Source organism: Pongo abelii, chromosome 10 (genome assembly GCF_028885655.2).
Source record: "Pongo abelii isolate AG06213 chromosome 10, NHGRI_mPonAbe1-v2.0_pri, whole genome shotgun sequence".
Taxonomy (NCBI): Eukaryota; Metazoa; Chordata; class Mammalia; order Primates; family Hominidae; genus Pongo; species Pongo abelii.
In genome coordinates this window covers 114,852,839-114,873,672 of record NC_071995.2, presented here as the reverse complement: position 1 = coordinate 114,873,672, position 20,834 = coordinate 114,852,839, and the positions used below count along the sequence as shown (strand labels likewise).

The following is a 20,834-nucleotide window of genomic DNA, read 5'->3' as shown; positions in this document are numbered from 1 at the left end:
AAGTACTGTTTCTGGTAGATTTTGACATGTATTACTTTTGTTGTCATTCAGTTTTAAATATTTTGTGATTTCCATTGTGATTTCTTCTGTAACCCATGATTTATTAGGAAGTACATGTTTAAGTTTTCAAACAAAAGGATTTTATTTTAACCTTTAAAAAAAAACTGTTGATTTCTAACTAAATTGCACTGTTGTTAAAGAATATGTAGACTGACTTTGGGAGGCGAAGGTGGGTGGATCACCTGAGGTCGGGAATTTGAGACCACCTAGCCAAAATGGTGAATCCCTGTCTCCATGAAAAATACAAAACTTAGCTGGGTGTAGCAGCACACATCTGTAATCCCAGCTATTTAGGAGGTGGAGGCATGAGAATCGCCTGAACCAGGAGGTGGAGGTTGCAGTGAGCAGAGATCATGCCACTGCACTGCAGCCTGGGCGACAGAGTGAGATTCCATCTCAAAAAAAAAAAAAAAAACCACCCCAAAAAGAGTATGTAGACTGTGTATCATCATTTCTTTGAAATGTAACACTTGTCTTGTGTCTTGTTACATATTCAATTTTTGTAGCTCTTCCATGTATTCATGGAAAGAGGATACATTCTTTCTTTGTGGAAAGCCATGGTATACACTAGAAAACATGTTAAAATACTTATTAATTTTAGATTTGTCAGTTTCTTCTTGTTCTAATTTTTTCTGTGTATATTTCTGAGCTATATTGCATACCAGTGTGGCTGTGTACATGTTCATGATTGATTACTTTTCTTCTTGAGTTTCTCTTTATATATTTATTGATGAACTTCAGTTTTAAAATATTTCGTTGTTTCATTTATTGTTATTCCTGTACCAGGTTTTTTCTTGTTAGAATTCATCTGGCATATGATTTTCTACATTTTTTTAACTTTTGGTGTAATTTTACTTTGCACGCCTTTTGTGCAATATGTAGATGGGTTTATTTTAATTATTTTAGCTACTCTGGTAATCTTTGTCTTTTCAGTAGGTTTAATTACACTAGTTTTTTTCATTTTCACAGTGATATAGCCACATTGCCTTTTAAAAATGTCTTTAAAAATGGCAGACTCTTCAACTCCATACCTTTGCACTTACAAGTTTCAATTTTTTGTAATGGTTTTTTACCACTTTCCTTTTTCTTATGATTTAAACCTCAGTTTAAATGCTTCCTTCCCCCTTTTTTTTTCCAGAGAAGCTTTTCTCTGACCAATCCCTTTTTAGAATAGACCCCAACTCCCATTATTTTCTTAGTTCCTTATTTATTTCTTTTATAATACTTAGAAAAGTTATTTATCTTATTTCTATATAGATTATTTAGTGATGATACTAGTATTAATGTCTCCATTTTTTATCATTTTATTTATATGTTAGTTACTTGATATTAGTTGGTAGAGGGTGAAGAAAAGGGTAGCATGGTCAAGAGGAGGTGCTTCAGGGTTGGGTTACCTGAAGCAAATTGAGGAAGACATAAAGATTATTTGTGATGAAAGAGAGTAGGTATAGGAGTACCTTCACAGAGAGAAAGGAATCTCTAGGGAGGGGTGAATTAAGTTTAACTGCAGAGATTTTTAAGGTGAGAAAGAGGTTAAACAAAGAATTACTTGAATCAGACCTGATTTACTGAGTAAAGAGTGGAGAATAAACAGAGTTGAGAAGGCGTGGAATACTTGTCAAGTGGCGTGCCCCCAAGAGAACAGGGGTGAAGCTCCAATTTTCCTTTGACCTTGCCATGTTTTTGGTTCTGTGTATTCATTTGATAGTATCTTCTGGCCTATAGCAGTTAGGGAGATAGTAGAACTGATGCAGGGACTAGTTGAAGTTACATTATGTCTGATTTATGTTGATGTTGAATAGGGGTGAAGGCAGCATTGATCTAAGGTAGAAAATCTTGAATGTACTAAACACTATGTTAAGAAGAAGGACCAGGTTTTTATTCCAGCTGTGCTCTGAACTTGTAACTTTGGGCGCAATCTTGCCTTCCCCCGAATCAGAAAGAGATTGACCTTAATAATCTCCAAAGTCTCTTAAAATTTTTAATGAAAGTATATGAAATAAATGGGTGAGTAAAGGTTCAGGTAAAAAAGAGTAATAAGTGGCAAGAAGCAAGAACATGGTATAGAGCTTGTAATAAAGATTTACCTCCCACTTCTCATGTAACACTGTATACCCTAACATATCTATAATTGTATTCATAGAACCCCTTATCTTCAATGTTCATTCTCAAATCTGATCTCATCTTAACAAATTTAAGTTGATAGAGTTAATATAAATGAACGTTCCCACTTATGTACGAGCCAGCTAGTAGAAAGAACATTGAATTTTAAGGCCAATTCCAGTCGTGCATTTAGAAGTGTTATTGGGCACACTAAAGTCTTTTTAGCCCTATTGGTTCATCTGTGAAATGAAGGAGGTTGGACTTTGCATGAAAACACCGGAATTTTACTTACAGGCACATTTCTAGATCAGAGAAATATGATAGTTGTTATGTGTCCATATTTTATCAAGACATTTGACATAACCTTTTTGATTATTCTCTTTAGAGTAGAATGAGTTATGACAACTCGTTGTTGAATTTGTAGCTTGGAGTTATCTGATGAGATGACACAGGATTCTGTTCTCAGTGCAGTTTTTATTTCACCATTTTTAGCATTGCTTTGGATAAAGATATTGATGGCTTGCTAATCAAGTAACTAGTATGTTGGATTACAAAATCAGGGTCTCAGCAGGCTTTGACTAAGTGCCAAATATGACAAATGGAAGCATCACGGATTTCTCTAGAGCACTCCTCTCGTTGGGCCAACAAGCAGCGCTGCATAAGGATAGGAGGCAAGGGCCTCCTCAGATCTTGCCTTCACATTGCTTTCTGTGTGACACATGACCCCACATTTCAACAAGTATAAAAGAATATTGTGAATTCTCTCTTTCCCCTTTAGTCATGCCGTTTCATTCCCCGAGGGAATCAAAATTATTAGGGATTGTTTGTTTGTTTGTTTCTTTGTTTGTTTTGAGACAGAGTCTCTCTGTCACCCCGGCTGGAGTTCAGTGGCGTGATCTGGGCTGTCTGCCACCTCAACCTCAAAGGCTCAAGCAATCCTCCTACCTCAGCCTCCCGAGTAGCTGGGACTACAGGCAGTGCCACCACACCCAGCTAATTTTTGTATTTTTTGTAGAGATGGGGTTTTGGCCATGTTGTACAGGCTAGTCCTGAACTCCTGAGCTCAGCAATCTGCCCAACTCTGCCTCCCAAAGTGCTAGGATTACAGGCATGAGCCACCTTGCCCAGCCATTATTAGGTTTTTTAAATGATCTGTTCAGAAAAATGTTATGCCACATTGCAAATTGTAAGCAAATTGTGTGTGGAAATATTTTTCTCCCCACTTTCCCATTTTATACAACTGGGTGTATATTACTCATATTGTTTTGTACCTTGTTCCTTTTTTCTCATAATAGTCCTTGTTGGAGGTGTTTCCCTATCAGTGTGATCATTTCCTTTTACATGGCTGCAGGGCGTTACCTTGTAGCTTACATACCATAGTTTAGTTAACAGGTCCTCTACTGATGGACATTTTAGTGTTTTTCAGACTTTATTACAAGCAGTGCTATAATCTATACTCAATACCATAGTTTTATCTATGGGATAAATTCTTAGAAGTGCTGTTGCTAGGTCACAGGGGGATTCAACTTTCTAGTGTCAGTGCTGTCATTCCTGTCCTTGTTTTACATGATCTTAGAAAAAAATAGAATTTAATAGTTGGGATTTAGGCATTATCAAATCCAGTGATTCTCAAAGTGTGGTCTTTGAGCCAGGAGCAGCAGCAGCAACATCACATGGGAACTTGTTAAAAATGCAGATTTATGGGGCCCACCCTAAACCTCCTGACTCAGAGCCTCAGGGGCCCAGCAGTCTGCACTAACAGGTGCTTTTACATGTATGGAAACTGATCAGAGTGATGAAATAACTTGCCAAAAATTATATAGTTACTGGTGGCTTCTGTTATATTTCCACTGTAACTTCTATTTTTCTTGTTTTCAATGCCTCTTTTAAAAGGACATTTTGTTTTTTAAGTTATCAATATAAAAGATCGTTGATTCGATTTTGATCTTTTTTATTTATGCTTCTCAACTGTTTGTGTTTTGGGACATAGCAAATTCAAATGAATACTATTTTGAAATTTTTATAACAATTCCTTAGACTTTCTAAAACCAATCCTTAAATTAACTCCCTGTTATTTTGCATATACGAGTCTTTCGATGTCTCAAGGGATGGCCCCCCGACATCCTTTTTTTGATTCCTTTCCAGTCACATCCCACCATTCCAAACTATATCCTTCTCTTAACCACATCTGTTCCTTGCCTCATGTTTTCTCTTACTTTTTATTTCTACTATTAAACCCTATTTTCTTTCTTTCTTTTTTGAATTCTATTTTATTTTAAATTGACACATAATAATTGTACATATTTATGAGCTACAAAGTGATGCTTGGATACCTGTATACAGTGTGTAATGATCAAATCCGGGTAATTAACAAATCCATAACCTCAGACATTTATCATTTCTCTGTGGTAAGAACATTCTCTGTTTTACCTATTTTGAGATATACAATGCATTATTGTTAACTAGTTACCCTACTGTGCAATAGAATACTAGAACTTATTGTTCCTAACTGTAACTGTTGGCTAACCTCCTCCATCTCTTCCCTTCCCCTCCCCTGCCTCTGATAATCACAATTCTGCTCTCTACTTATATGATATCAGGTTTTTTAGATTCCACATGTGAGTGAGATCATGTGGTATTTGTCTTTATGTGTCTGACCTGTTTCACTTAACATAATGTCCTCCACGTTCATCCATGTTGTCTCAAATGACAGGATTTCATTCTATAACTTAATAGTATTCCATTGTGTATTATATACCACATTTTCTTTCTTCATTCATCCCTTGATGGACACTAAGATTAATTCCATGTCTTAACTATTGTGAATAATAATGAATAAGCATGGGAGTGCAGATAACTCTTCGGCATACTGAGTTCATTTCCTTTGGGTATATCACCAGTGATGGGATTACAGGATCATATGGTAGTTGTATTTCTAACATTTTGAGGAATCTTTATACTGTTTTTCTTAATTGCTGTCTTAATTTACATTCCCACCAACAGTGTATAAGGGTCCTCTTTTCTTTGCATCCTTGCCAACACTTGTTATCTGTTATCTTTTTGATGATGTCCATTTTAATTGGAGTGAAGGGATATCTTATTGTGATTTTGATTTGCGTTTCCCTGATGATTACTCATGTTGAACATTTTTTCTATATACTGGTTGTCCATTTGCATGTTTTATTTTCAGAACAAAGCAGTGGTGGGGGGATACATGACACTACCTGACTTCAAAGTATACTGTAAAGCTATAGTGACCAAAATAGCATGACACTGGCATAAAAACATACACGTAAATCAATGGAACAGAATAGAGAACCCAGAAATAAATTCACTTATCAACAGACACTTGATTTAAAAGAAGGTGCCAAGAGCACATACTGGAGGAAAGAATAGTGTCTTCAAAAAATGATGCTGGGAAAATTGGATTTCTACATGCAGAGGAATGAAACTAGACCCCTATTTCTCACCACATACAAAACCAATTCAATTTAAAAACTTTAAATATAAGATCACCTCCCCACCCCACCCCCACCCCACAAAAAAAGCATGAAACTACTAGAAGAAACCATAGGAGAAGTCCTTCTTCACATTCATTGATCTGGGCAAGGATTTTAAAAATAAAACTTCAAAGGTCCACGTAATAAAAGCAAAAATAGAAAATGGGGTTATATCAAAGTAAAAAGCTTCTGCACAGCAAAGGAACTGACCAACAGAATGAAAGGGTAACCCACTGAATAGGAGAAAATATTTGCAAACTATATATCTGACAGGGGATTAATATCTGGAATATCTAAGAAACTCAAGTCAGTAGCAGAAACCAACCAGATTTAAAAGCTGGACAAAATACCTGAATGGACATTTCTCAAATTTTCATTTGTTCTTTTCTTCTTAAAGCATTTGTATATTCTAAATTGAAGAAATCACTACTCGTTAGCCTTTCTATGGCATTTTGTTATTATTTGTATGTTTGTGCCTGGCTTTATTTTATTCATGTGTTTTCGTATCAGTCTCTTGCTAGTGAATATGCTCCTTGAGGGCAAGAACTGTGTTTTCTTCAGTGTCACTTCAGGCTCCTTGCACCATTCTTAGATAAATGTTGGTTGTATTTGTTCTCATGCACAGTTGGGACTCGGTGGAATAGAGAACGTGTTCTATGGCTATAGTCTACATTTATTTCTCCCACCAGCTTCTTATAAATAAGCTAGTAACTACATGGAATACTGGGCATGAATAGGGATAAGTCAGCTGAAACTCCCTTAACTGAAATTTACAGCTGAAAGATAAGCCAGTCCACAATCAGTAAAACTATATTTTGGTCCTATTTAATGTGCCAGGCATAATGTTGTATGTAGAAGATGGTGTGTTTCTAGTGTCCTTTTCGTAAAGGACAGAGTGTTTTTACTATTTAAATTATTTTATACCTATAGATGTTCAAATTATGTGCATTTTTGCTTTTGTAAACTTTATAAACTTAGAAGTATGGTATCAAGGGTTTTTAAAACTTTTTTCAAAATTCTTTTAAAATTGTAGTCACTATCTTGAATTTACTCTGTCATGTTAAATACCCAGATACCAAGACTGGGTGTTTCCTGCTGGTGAAATGTCATATTTTGGTAAAACAAAAAGTGTTATCTAAACATACTGGTCAAAGGAGAATATATATGTGTCACTATGTGATAGAGCAACATTTTAATTTTATTTCATTTTTTCCTTTCAAGCATTATAATTTTGCACTTGAAACAACATTTTTTTTTTTGAGTAGTACTCCAAATGTACTTTATAATATTTTAGAGAAGTTTTGAAAAGAAGCAGCATTTTTGAGATGACTTTTAAAAATTGTGGTTGCTTGGCTTTATTTAGTAAAAGTGATTTTGTTTCATCAGGCAAATGTTCTTACGAGATGTTTTGAGAAATGGATGTTATGGCTATCTTAGGGCCAAAGTTACAATTTTGAAAAAATGTGCTGAGGGGTTGCCTTCTGATCTTGTTCGTAAGCCACTTTTTTTGAGATAGGGGTCTTGCTCTGTTGTCCATGGTGGAGTGCAGTGGCTTGATCACAGTTCACTGCAACCTCAAACCCTTGGGCTCAAGCAATCTGCCCACCTCAGCCTCCTCAGGAGCTAGGACTACAGGCGCGCACCACTGTACCTGGCTAATTCATTTATTTATTTTTGGTGGAGATGACGTCTTATGTTGCCCAGGCTGGTTTTGAATTCTGGCCTCAAGTTATCCTCCTGCCTCAGCCTCTCAAAACGTTGGAATTACAGGTGTGAGCTGTTATGCTGGGTCAGTGGGCCACTTTAAAAAATAAGTCTTTTAAGTGTTTATTCATTTATTTGACTTAACACGTTTTGAGTGCTTGTCATATGCTAGACACTGAGACAGTAGAAAACTATCCAATTCTTTCTCTGTTCTTAGGTGTTTATAGTTGGCATAAGAGTTAGATTTTATGCAAATGAAACTGGAAACATTTTGTACAGTAACTTACAAAAGTTCTCAATGCAGTATATTCGTATTTCCAGATTTATCTGATGGCTTAGTTTGTCAATACTGAATTAGAAGTTTCTCTTTTGCCCACAATTAGAAGTCAGCCTTACTGGACGGTTGATAAAGTAGAGCTGTATCTTACCTGTAGTTCCTGTTTCTAGCACCCATTTCCTACCAAAATATAAAGTTGAGTTTCTCATTCTCTCTTTTGTAGTGAGCATTTGTCCTGTGCTTTCACATTCTTTCTGCATGGAGAAAGTAATGTATGCACAAGTGTGGAGATTGCCCAGCACCAGCCAATTTATTTGATCAATGAGGAGCATATACACATGGCTCAGTCTTCACCTGCACCATTTCAAGGTAAGTTTGGATGTTCCTGCTCTCCACCCCTATCCACCACCGAGTGAATAACCATCTTGCCCAGTAAAGTTTTGCAGGGTGAGACCTTATCTTAAATGGACATTTTAAAGCTAAGCATAAGGGTCAGATTTTGAGGAAGGAAGAAAAGACTACCATTTCATAATTAAGTAGTAATAGTATGTTAGTTTTTCGCTGAAGCTTATCGCATATATAAGATGGTCTTATGTGTATTCTTTTGTAAGAATAAAATGTAGAATTTCCTTCAGAACAAAAGAAAATCAATAAATACTTGAAAAATATAATTCAATGAGTAATGACCAAAGTCACAGATTAAAGGTTTTCATTGTTGTGTTTATTAACAAGGTTTTAGGAATGTAATGGTTTATAGAAGATAAACCAAATACTTAGTATTTGAAATTTCTATCAGAATCAAAGTTCTAGAATTATACAGTGTATAGTTTCTTCAGCGATGTTCCTTTGTTTTAATTTTAAACTCCATTGGTAATAGGTATTTAGTTGTAATTTACATGTAATTGATACATTCATATTTTCATTAATTCTCAGCTTTACCACCTAGATCACCAAAATAACTTCATGTCCTTTTGATCCGAGCATTACAAATCTTAGTTTTGTCTTTGGAATTCAGAATTTTCTGTGAGTAACAGCTTTTAAATGTTATAATATTAGATTGAACCATATGGAAACAATCTTTTTTTGGTTCAGTCTAATATGTCATTATTAGAGATGACTGGTTGAAATACTCTTAGCATATCACACAATATAATTTTAAAAAACACTGATATTTTAACAGACTTGACTAAAATATTATAATTGCTGTAACAGCCTGTCGTGAGCATTTAACCTCCATTGTATTTATTTTTTGTTTTCTATAAACTATTCTGATTTAATTCAATGAAAGCATCTGTTTCTTGCCCCAAATATAGTAAAACTACTGGAAAATTCAAAACCGAATTCTTAAACTGTACAGTACAAATTGTACAGTATTTGCAAATTATGGCTTGTCAGAATTTTTAAAATACTGTTTTCTTGAGTGTGAAAGTGCTGAGGACCATCTGACTTCATCCAACATTTTATCACTCAGAATAAAAGCATTTAGTTATGGTAATAACAGAGGAATAACTAGTCATGAGGGAAGAGAACTTATTTCTAATCTTCAACGTTGGGAACAATAATATTAGGAATACCAGGTCCCTATAGACCACTTTTAATTTTTCAGATTTTTGTCACTGATGGAAGTCATAGAATACTTTTGTGGAGCATTATTCTGCTTATTTTCCATGATTGGTGTGGAGGAAGACCATACTAAGGCAGTTGCTGTCCTTATGGATAATTATGTTCATCATAATTATCCAAATTGATGTGGGAATTTCCTGGAAGCGTTATTGCTAAAGAATTACCCTTGATTAACTGTGTTAGTTGGAGTCAGTATTTTTATCCCATTTGGATCATTGAGGAACAGCAGAAAGACTCCACGATACGTGTGATGTCTATAGCTATCTCTCTCTTGATTGATGTGACATATGATCTAGCTCTTTAAAAAAATTTAAAAAAGAAGACATTCCGTTTAATGACCATGCTGAGTTTTTGTTAAAAATTAGAATTAAGAAAAAGTGGCCTTTATTTTCAGAAACGTATTATTTGGAAGATTGAAGTACTCACTCCAAGGCTATGAACTGGCTAGGTAATTCACAGTACTATATTAACTATATTTTTGTGTCTGACTCAGTGAAAATGCCGTCAAGGTCAAATACTGAAAGAAGATAGAGTACTTTGGGTCTTTTACTTTGAGTTAAATCAAATTTTACTTAGAGTTGTTTTATCAACAGACCTCTAAAACAGTCAAAACAGGAATGATAACTATTATGCTTCGAGCTTTTGTACATTAAGACTTTCCCACTGTTAGAAATTTCACTTATATGTTATTCTTTGATTACCACAGATGTTTAGGGAGTCTCAGGAACCACAAGAGTGTTCAAGTTTTAGGCAGCATTTGGGGTCTACATGTTGAATGATTTTCTTCTGTTTTGGGAGATTCAGTGTTTACATTGTACAGGCTATCATTAAACAGATATGTGTATGCTTCAAAGCATAGCTGTCTGATAACATTGTACTATCTATATTTTATTTCATTTAAAAATTGTGGGAGGTGAGAGGTGTATAAATAATAATAAATGTTAAAACAAGAAACTTCAAAATATCATACTTTTGTGGCTAAGGCGGGAGCATCACTTGAGCCTAGGAGTTCAAGACCAGCCTGAGCAACATAGTGAGACCCAGTCTCTACAAAAATAATTTAAAAAAATTCTTTTAAATCATACTTTAAATAGAGTTAGGAAATAAAGAACAATGCACATTAAGTGATACTGTAACCTAAAATTACCACATATGTAGTGTTGCACTTAAGTAGGAATTATTTCTCTAATGTTTAGCATGTGTTTCTCCTCCCCTCCATAGTACTGGTAAGTCCTTATGGCTTAAATGGGACGCTAACAGGCCAAGCATACAAGATGTCAGACCCAGCCACTCGTAAGTTGATTGAGGAATGGCAGTATTTCTACCCGATGGTGCTAAAAAAGAAAGAAGAATTGAAAGAGGAAGACGAGTTGGGATATGATGATGATTTCCCTGTGGCAGTTGAAGTAATTGTTGGTAAGAGAAAATATTTTGCCTGAAGAACTTTATTCTTCTTCCTCTTCCTTAATTTAAAAAGATAATCATTTAGATTCATCAGAAATAATCTCCATACCCATCTTTTTAAAGAAATTCTCTTGACACAATGGTATATACTGAGTAGTTATCTTGCCTGAAGCACCCTTGGTCCCTGTATTCCAAATGCTCTTATCATCATGTTGAAACACATATTTAAACAGCTATTAACTTATGAAAGAATGGAGCCTATCACTTTTGGCAGTACTTCATGAGCATCTCATTTTCACCATTGGAATCATAAAATTGGGAGTCTTGTATGAATTCTTTCTCAGTCCTGATTCTTTCCTTGTTCTCTTTGCTTATAGGTGGTGTTCGGATGGTTTACCCTTCAGCATTTGTTTTGATCTCTCAGAATGACATCCCGGTTCCTCAGAGTGTTGCCAGTGCTGGAGGCCACATTGCAGTTGGGCAGCAAGGGCTTGGTAGTGTGAAGGACCCAAGTAACTGTGGGATGCCTCTGACCCCTCCCACCTCTCCAGAACAGGCTATCCTAGGTGAGTAGGATCCAGTAGTGTCCTGGGGAGAAGAGATCTCAGACAATTGTATAGTCTACCTGCCATGGAACAGGTGAGAAAACAGAAATTCCTATTGGAAGAGATGGAGGTAGTAGAGTAATGTAAGGGTTTTACAAAATGGAGAAGGAAAACTATAAACAAACAGAATTCATACACTGCAGAATTTTAACTGTCCATATTAGTCTTCATTGTTATTAAATAGTTTAGATTCTATTAAGGTTTGCACACACATCTGCCCCTTTACGTGTGTATGTGTTCACATATAGATAAAATGTAGGGTTTTTTGTTTTTTTTTTTTAATTTTGAACAACTGAAGAATACTAAATCAGAGAATAGCTGAAGCCTCTGCCCCAGTGACCATTGTCAGCCAGGGACAGGCCTTGAACAACTCTTTTCCCTGTTAGATGTAAAGTTAGACTAGTGCTTAGTAGCTCTGAATAAATACTTTTCCCTGTCAGTAAAGTGTCTGCATTAATAATAAATATTATATGGGATAATTTTGACAGTTGGAACTGCCTGTCTTCATGGAAAAATTCAGAAATTGTTTAAATTGGGAACATTTTTGCCTTCTTTATTGAGTAGTATAGTTCCTATATTAACTTTGTTATTGTTGTAGTTGACCTCACTTTAATTAGAACTGTGGTCAGTATGGAAAGGATACTCATCATACTTGAGCTGAAATGAGATTATTTATTTATAAGCATTGAATGTGGGCCAAGCTGGCAGGAACATTAGAGTAAATAAAGCCTTGGCTGCTAAACTTTGAAAATAAACTATCAAGCATGATACATACGTAATCCTCATGAAAATTACCAGAGTAAGACAAAATTTCAAAGTTTCTAGCACAATTCTTGGCAATTAGTGGGCATTAAATAAATGTTTATAGTTAAAGAAGATATTGGGGAAAAGCATATACTTTGTGATTGAACGCACCTAGTTGTAAAACCTGGCTATATCGTTTACAAGGGGGTGACCTTATTTAATTCTCATAGTTTTTCTGAATCTTGGTTATTTTTTCTGATAAATACATACTTTACTGGGTTGTTGTACATACTAGGTAATATATACAAGTGCTTGGTAAACAGTAAAGTCGTATACAATTGGTAGCAATAATTTATAGCAATATGCAAAACTCAAAGTTTAGCACACACTGTCTGGAGGTAACTACTCAGATGTTTTGTGGGAGACATAGAAATGGACATGTCTGTTTTTAAGAGCTGTGTATTTGCTGAGATGGTTAAAAAAAAAGAGAAGAAAAGAAAAGTACATCCAAGGCCAGGCATGGTGGCTCATGCCTGCAATCCCATCATTTTGGAAGGTCATGGCAGGTGGATTGCTTGAGCTCAGGAGTTTCAGACCATCCTGGGCAACATGGTAGAATCCTGTTTCTACAAAAAATACAAAAATGAGCCATGCATGGTGACAAATGCCTGTAGTTCCAGCTACTTGGGAGGCTGAGGTGGGAGGATGGCTTGAGCCCAGGAGGTGGAGGTTGCCGTGAGCCAAGACAGCATCAGTGCACTCCAGCATGGTCGACAGAGCTAGACCATATCTCAAAAAAATAAAAAAGTACTTCTGGCTTTCATTTGGTAGAGCAGAGAATTTGGATGATTCCTTGTGAAAGGATTTGTCATCAATCAACTATATTAAACTAAAAAAGAACTTTCATAGTCTTTTGTAGTAATCATCATAGAGAAGATATATTAATATAAAAATTAGAATGATCAGTATTTTGAAGTTTTTAATTTCACATCACAATTTGGATTTTTAACAATTGCACTGCATTAAGTTATCCGCTTGTTATCTGTTTGTTTTTGTTTTGCCTTGTACTTAGTGAAATTTGTATTCAACTTAAAATTGAAAGCCTGCTGTGTACTTGATGCTTTGACCTCTGATCAATTCAGAACTCTTAATAGTCATAATTCAGAAACAAGAGGTTTTTTTGATAGGGGATTTCAATGTGGATTAATTAACTATGGATCTTCAAATTCCTTCCCCTTTAACTCTGTATGCTATCGTGTTAGGCCTTGGATAAATAAATCCCCTGATGTCGCCTTATTCCTTAAAACAAACACACACAACTGAACAAAAGTTGCCGATATCCTTGCAGTAAAATGAATTTGCCTAAATTTTCATATCATAGGATGTTGAATTACAGGTTAGGAGTCTTAATGCTGTATCAGAGAGTATCCCGGTCAGCCTTGACATTCTGTAGTTGAATGCTGTATTTTTCTAGATATAGGACAGAATGGGCTACTTTGCCCTCTAAAAAACACCAAGTTTCTCCTGGATTAGCAGAGGGCTTAGGAGGGCCAAATAGTATTAGTGACATTACTCATACCTTATTTGGATTGGCATATCCACTTGCCTCTTTGTTTGATATGTAGAGGTAATTGCAAGTAACAACATTCAACATGCATTTTAACAGATTGGAGTAACAAGTCTTGTTTAATTCCATCTAAGATACCACTCAGATTTTAGTTCAGTCATTTAAGTGCTACTGAAAAGCTTCAACCTAGCTTTAGTCAGAAAAGTCTCTATGGCTTGTTTCTCCCTACTCTTTTCTTTTCTTGGTCATAAATTGTTTCTTTATGATACCATGGGCATATGATCTCTTTAGCTATATCATAGGATGTTTTGGAGAGAAGGTCTATGTTATCTATTTCTACTTCTGTTTATTTCTTTAGTTTGCCTAGTTTTATAATTGGTGTTTGAAAAGCAATTGTAAAATTGAAATTAATTCTTTTGTATCATGAACCAAGTTGGGAACTTTTAAAATGTAGCAAAGAAAGTTCAAATTTCTTATCTCATTTGTAATATAGTAATGCTTTTATCGGAAAGAATAGCGCTTCATTTCCTTAGAATATAAGCATTTGGGTCTTTTTTTAAAATAGACGTAAGCCTGACCATTCAGCTTGTATTATCATCATCTTTCATTGATAATAAGAATATTTAGTTTGTGTTATAAAGTTGCTTCTTTCTTTTTCACCTTGACTTTCGTTAAGATGTTTTGCATCATAGTTCTATTGAGAAGAAAATCCATAATATATGCTTACTAAGTCAAATAGATGAAAGTGATTCAATCAGAATTTAATACTGGAAATTGACTTTAGTATTTGTCTTATATAAGATAGAATTAGTAAAATACTCAAAATGTAAACAACAACCAGTATCATCAGTAATCATAATGAACATAGTTGAAAGAAATATATTCATAACCACTGTATTTGGAAAAACTAAGTGGAGTTACTAGAGAGAAACCAGTGAATTTTTAATCCTCTGAAATAAAACGTCAAGACAACCTCTTTCAGTGTTTTAGTACTAAGTTTTAAATACATAGTGTCAGGCATAAGGACAAACAGTATCACACACAAATTTGAAATCTGACCTTGTTAAAAGCTTTGTGCCATTACTTTCTTTTTCCTACCCAGGGCACTGTGTGCCGCTGATATACAGCCATTTAGCTACATGGGTATAAAGCTCCCTCTACTGTTGCCTTTTGCCTTGAAACTCATTGACTGTGTTAAGATTTAAAAATCTAAAACAATCAGTGGAAGTTTGCATCTTTAATATTGTGATGTATGTACCCTTGCTTCTAAGTTGTTTCCAATACATGTGGAATAGGAGTGCCTGTGTATGTGTGTGCCCTTATGGGTGTGTGAGTGTTCATCTGATTAATTGATTTAGGGAGAAAACAAAGAAATCATATGGACAGAGTTCCAGAGAAAAAAATCCATTCTGATACAAATTTTACTCATGATTATAGATAGTGTTATTGCCAGGGGATAGGGGAAAAGCTACATGTATACGAGTTTCAACAATTAAAATGCATATTTATGTTAAATAAGATAGCAGTCTATGAAGTAGGAAACCTTTCCAGAAAATCCTAACATTCCAAATTGCCTTTTTTTTTTTCAGGTGAGAGTGGAGGTATGCAAAGTGCTGCCAGTCACCTGGTTTCCCAAGATGGAGGGATGATAACTATGCACAGTCCAAAGAGATCGGGGAAGATTCCTCCAAAACTCCACAATCATATGGTCCATCGAGTCTGGAAGGAATGCATCCTCAACAGAACCCAGTCCAAGTAAGTTTTCTCGATTATGTCTAGATCATAGTTTGGTAACCATCTCCTTGATTGCTACCTGGAAAATGTCAATCACATTGCACTGTTGTGTGACCAAACTTGAGAGGTCATCAGATTGGTATTTCATCTAAATTTGAAATAAAGATGTTAAAATCAAGACATTTACTGTACTTGATTTCATTATTGAGGAACTTTTTGAAGTTCCTGATACTGTACAGATTGGCATGGTGTTGACCTAATATTTTGTAGCACAGCTGGCACAGGGATTCACCATGGGTATCAGGACAGTAACCAGTGAGTTTGGTTTTTCCTTGCATATCAGTGTATGAATGTATCCCTATTATGAAGGGAAAGAACCTTCCTTGCTGATTTACTATTGTATACAGGCCTTAGTTGTAATTAACAATACATTTTTGAACTAGACTGATGACAGTTGGAGGGGTGTTTATTATCTGCCGTGCTCCTGTTTGTTGATTTGAGAAAATTATGTTCTTTTCTTCCCCCACCTAACTTTCCTTCCTTTCCAGTCTCCCTGCCTTTCTTCTTTAACATACTTTTGGAAAAGGAGAGAATGGATTTTTAGAAAAGACTGCTGCTGATTATTTTAATTGCCTAAACAGTAATGACAAACAGGAGTCAATAAGTGCTATTCCACTTATCAAGATTTATGTAAACATAATCAGCACAGTTTCATATCTGTTTTATTATGAGTAGATGTCTACTTTCTTGACGAATGAAAGTAGACAAATGAGTCTTGATTCTCTGAAACAGAATGAATATGGACATGCATGTCAGTAACATCCAATAACTTCCCTCATTTAGAAGCCAGTGAAATGTTTCTTAAGTGACTACTATTCCAAGTTTTTATACAGATTTAAAACCTTTAAAACCTGTCCTTTGGACCCAGCTTTTAGCAATTTCATACTAAATATTGGCCAATGAATTGATTCTAGAATAGTCCACTGAAGATGTAGTAGAGAGCTCTAAAATAATTGCAGTGGAAAATCATGTCACGTTCTAGAATTAAAAAGTTATCTCTAGTCACTTTAAAATGGTCCTTTCCTTTAGAATAATTGGTACAGATATTTTTACTTCCATCTGCAGTGCCTAGATTATTTCCAAGTAAACATTTTCTTTTTCTTTTCCTTTCACTTATCATCTTTGATTTTTAATCACCATCAACCTTAGACCTCCACAACTCTTAACAGATCATAGTCCCTTTCTCAGCAGTACAGAACAGGGAGATGAGACAACCAGGAGGGCAGTGGAGGGCAGAGAGTGGGAGAACTGCTTGTAGAGCCTGTAGAGCCACTGTTGATGAAACACTTTGCAGTATCTGCTGTAGCAAAATCAGCAATCCAAAAATATTGCCCCTTATTGTTATTTCATTGTGTAATAAAGCGATCTGCTTTTCGCTACCAATTATCAGTGATATGTAGGAGATACTTCTATTTTCTATTTCACATTAGGAGTGCTGCTCTTAAATGCTAGTAAATATTTTACAGGATGAGTATCTTATTCAAAGTTTGTGGGACCAGAAGTGTTTGGGATTTCAGATTTTTTTTTAGATTTTGGAATATTTGCATATACATAATGAGATATCTTGGGGATGGGACTTAACTCTAAGCACAAAGTTCGTTTATGTTTCATGTGCACATAGCCTGAAGGTAATTTTATACAATGTCTTAAAACAATTTTGTGCATGAAACAAAGTTTGTGTACATCGAACCATGAGTAAGCAAGGGTGTCTATCTCAGCCACCCATGTGGATAATCTGGGATTGTTTGGCATCACCATCATTCCTGACTCAGAATTTACATGCTACCGATAAGCAATCACCTCAGCCTTCCAAGTATCTGGGACTACAGGGAAGCGCCATCATGCCCGGCTAATTTTTGTATTTGTATGTATGGGGTTTTGCCATGTTGCCCAGGATGGTCTCAAACTCCTGGACTCAAGCAATCCGCCCACCTTATCCTCCCAAAATGCTGGGATTACAGGTATGAACCACATGCGCCCAGCCAAATGGAAACATTTTGAATCCTGCTTCCAGTACATAAAACAGGTTGTTTTATTCATTGGTTGCTCTGAACTGCATGTCAGCAGGCTACCATTACTATGTGAATGAAATGTATTCAACTCTTGAACAGTTTTCTCCCCAGGGGTATGGGTATTATGTTCACACATAAGTCACATTTTTAACCCTTTTAGGAGGAGCCAAATGTCAACTCCAACTCTTGAAGAAGAGCCTGCTAGCAATCCTGCTACTTGGGATTTTGTGGATCCAACCCAAAGAGTCAGCTGTTCTTGTTCCAGGTATGTAATAAAAAAGGCAAAATAGTAATGGATCGAATGATGGTGCATCTTGTTGATTCATCTCCTGGCCTCACAGATCAGTTCTTCCTGATTCTCCATTCTCCTCCAGTAGAGAAGAAAAAGATTAGTTTTTTTCTTATATGCAGATGATACAGTTTTATTGTCAGGACTCAGAGTTTGTTAGACAATTGGCCCTGTTAACATATTGCTCCCACAACTTTTTTCTGGTTAGCAGCTTCAAAACAAAAAGCATCAGTTTGACAAGACAATTCTTAGCCCTTTAAATGACTTTATTTAACTACTCTTAATTTTAAAGTAGAGATACATTAAAAACAGATTGGCTTGAGTCAATAGAATTTGGATTAAAGAGACTTTATGTAGATAATTTGTTTTGTTGCTAGCAGTGGTATTTTTTGATCGAGACAGGTATTTGGTCACAACTGCTAAAAGCTAAAACTGTTGCGGTCATGATATCTTGACTAAATGAATAAACTTATTCATTTAGTTCTTTGGATACGTCCTCAGATTGCTTTTTTGTAGAAAATTTTTGCATTCTTCGTGGATATTCCATTGACTTACCACTCTTTGTTGTAGTAAAGAATCTTATTGTCATGGGTTTTCATTAGGGTTCTTAAATTCTTTAAGTGGGCGTAAGCCTTAACCCCCAGCTCATTTGACAGTTAGAAGAAGTGGTGATGATTTTTCACCTAGACTGGGCTATTTTGAGTAGCCCTGCTTCTGAAATGTACACTTTCAAATTTGATACTGTTCAATGTTGATAAAAAGTTCAGGTAAGATAAGCATATTTAGAAGATGGCCATTCATGTCTCTGGTGAGATCAGGGCTTCTTAATGTAGCATGAGTGACTTGGCTTCAGGCTGAGGAGGTAGTCCATATGCCCCCTGCATATATGCAGACTGCTGCGTGTGTACACTTAGGGAACAGCTTTGACACCTTTTCCTCTTCTCCCCTGCCCCTTGAATTGATTCTTTTATCAAGCTCTGCCTTGGTAGCCTCTTGTTGAGAGATGTAAGGATAAGCCTAATGAAACTCATTATTGATTTTTCAGGGAGGATGTTTTTGAAGAAGTTGTTTGCTCATTAAGGGTTCCCTCTCTGAGTATGTGAGAGCCTCTCTCTGGTGTTAGTGGGTGAATACCTCCTTTACTCTTGTCTCTAGGCTGTTGTGAATTGTGTGACAAAAAGTATTTTCCCAGTAACTTTGACTTATGGACAGCTCACAGCCAAGTTAAGGCCCGCCTTTAACACATACATAGGATATAAATTGTAGTGTATTTAACTTTTCTTTCATCTTATTTTCCCTGCTCTTTCCTTAGCCCAGATTTTTTCACTTAAAAAAATAACCTATTTACTGACTTTTACACATTTTTATTAGCTACCTGGAATTATTTTTGTAACACATTAAGTGTAAATAAACAAATAATGCTTTCCTTTTTGTTTTCTGGAATTATTGCTGTATTTCTTTGCCAAATGTGTATATCTTCAGGTCTTTTTTTAATAACTATATGCATACCAAGGCACCTTTCCATTGACTTTCCAACTTCTGTCCCAACCTGACTTTCACATAGTCTTGTATTTTGGGGGATGCCTTTAAGAAAAATCCTTAGGCTGGGTGCAGTGGCTCATGCCTGTAATCCTAGCACTTTGGGAAGCCAAGGCAGGCAGATCACGAGGTCAGGAGTTCGAGACCAGCCTGACGAACATGGTGAAACCCCATTTCTACTTAAAAAAAAAACAAAAACAAAAACAAAAAAACAAAAATTAGCCAGCCATGGTGGTGCGTGCCTGTAATCCCGGCTGCTCAGGAGGCTGAGGCAGGAGAATTGCTTGAACCCGGGAGGCGGAGGTTGCAGTGAGCCGAGATCGCACCACTGTACTCCAGCCTAGGTGACACAGTGAGACTCCATCTCAAAAAAAAAAAGAAAAATCCTTAATTTTTACCATGTATGCTTCCCCGCAAACCTGGAACCCTGTTGTGGTCATTTTTATCACAATTTTCTCTTCCCAGCCTACAGACTTTTTAGATATAATCTGTCACTGGATTTCACACTGACTTCCTTTGAAATGCCTGTTGTAGTCCTTCTCCTTTCCTTGTTCTTTTAGCATGATCTATTTCTACATGCTTGGGCCCTGCCTCAGGTTTCTTCCTACCACCAGTCACCCATATAGTGTGCCAACTTCATCTGACTTTCCCACTGCCTGCACCAGGTTCCTTTCCTGCTGAGACGCACTGTGATTCTCTCCTACCTACTGTGCATTCCTCTTGTTCTAACCTTTTTGCAATGTAGCTGAATCATTAAATACAGTTGAAAAAACTTACTTTATGATTAGATTATCTACTTTGCAAAAAATCTTTACTTTGAAGAGGGTATCATAAAGTGTCTCTCAAAGAACTAGTATGGGTAAATGCTCTCTGAGAAAAAAAGTCTAAAAGACTTTTAAATTTTAGGTTTTAAAGTAAGTACCTTCATAAGATATTGAGATACTTTCTGATGAGACATTCACGTGTTACTGTGGTACCGTGCTCGTTGAGCTTAAAGGCAAGAAGTTCAGGAGTGTTTGTTTTTATTTTTTTTGGAGTAGCAAAGACTTTGGCAAGAGTATTTGCAGATTATCTGCTGCAGGATTACCGAGCCCGTTATGGTACAGACCACTCCTTCCACTATTTAATGGCCTTACGGAGCAGGGCAGCCATCCTGCTGTCCCACTAAACCATCCCATCATGCCCCACAAATCCGTTTTACTGCTCACTAGGGCATCATTTAGTGCAATGCAGCAGTAATTTAATGCCACCCTAGTGGCCTCAGAGAGTGACTACTACACTGGCAGGAGAGCTCACGTTTTTCCCCGGGAATGATTTATATATTGGGAGGTACTGGCTGACCTGCAGTATAACTTTGTTGTACAGATTAAACCCTGGCATCATCTAGTGGGCTCTTACTGAGCCATTTTTCACACCCATGCTTGCCAAGAAGTGTGTTAAGATGTGAGCCGACTTGGTTTTTCTGCTTAGATGGTTCAGGTGCATTTGTGTATGTGTGGTGTTAACTTCTGTCATTTTAACGTGTGTCTGTAAGATCCAAAGTTGTCTTTTATCCCTTCTTGCCTAGATATAGTGGCACATAAAGTTGCTAGTATATTTATCCTATTAAATGT

At 36.1% G+C, this 20,834-nt stretch overlaps 1 protein-coding gene across 8 annotated transcripts in view; it reads left to right on the top strand.

The window, feature by feature from the left end:
- MED13L (mediator complex subunit 13L) overlaps window positions 1–20,834 on the top strand; it is a 320,005-nt gene that overhangs the window by 247,753 nt on the left and 51,418 nt on the right. For all 8 annotated transcript variants that reach the window (XM_054527655.2, XM_063712262.1, XM_024256631.3 and 5 more), the window contains 5 exons: window positions 7,868–8,013; window positions 10,489–10,683; window positions 11,049–11,237; window positions 15,177–15,342; window positions 17,554–17,658. In XM_054527655.2, the coding sequence (XP_054383630.1) occupies window positions 7,868–8,013; window positions 10,489–10,683; window positions 11,049–11,237; window positions 15,177–15,342; window positions 17,554–17,658 (801 nt within the window). The remainder of the gene's footprint in view (window positions 1–7,867; window positions 8,014–10,488; window positions 10,684–11,048; window positions 11,238–15,176; window positions 15,343–17,553; window positions 17,659–20,834) is intronic.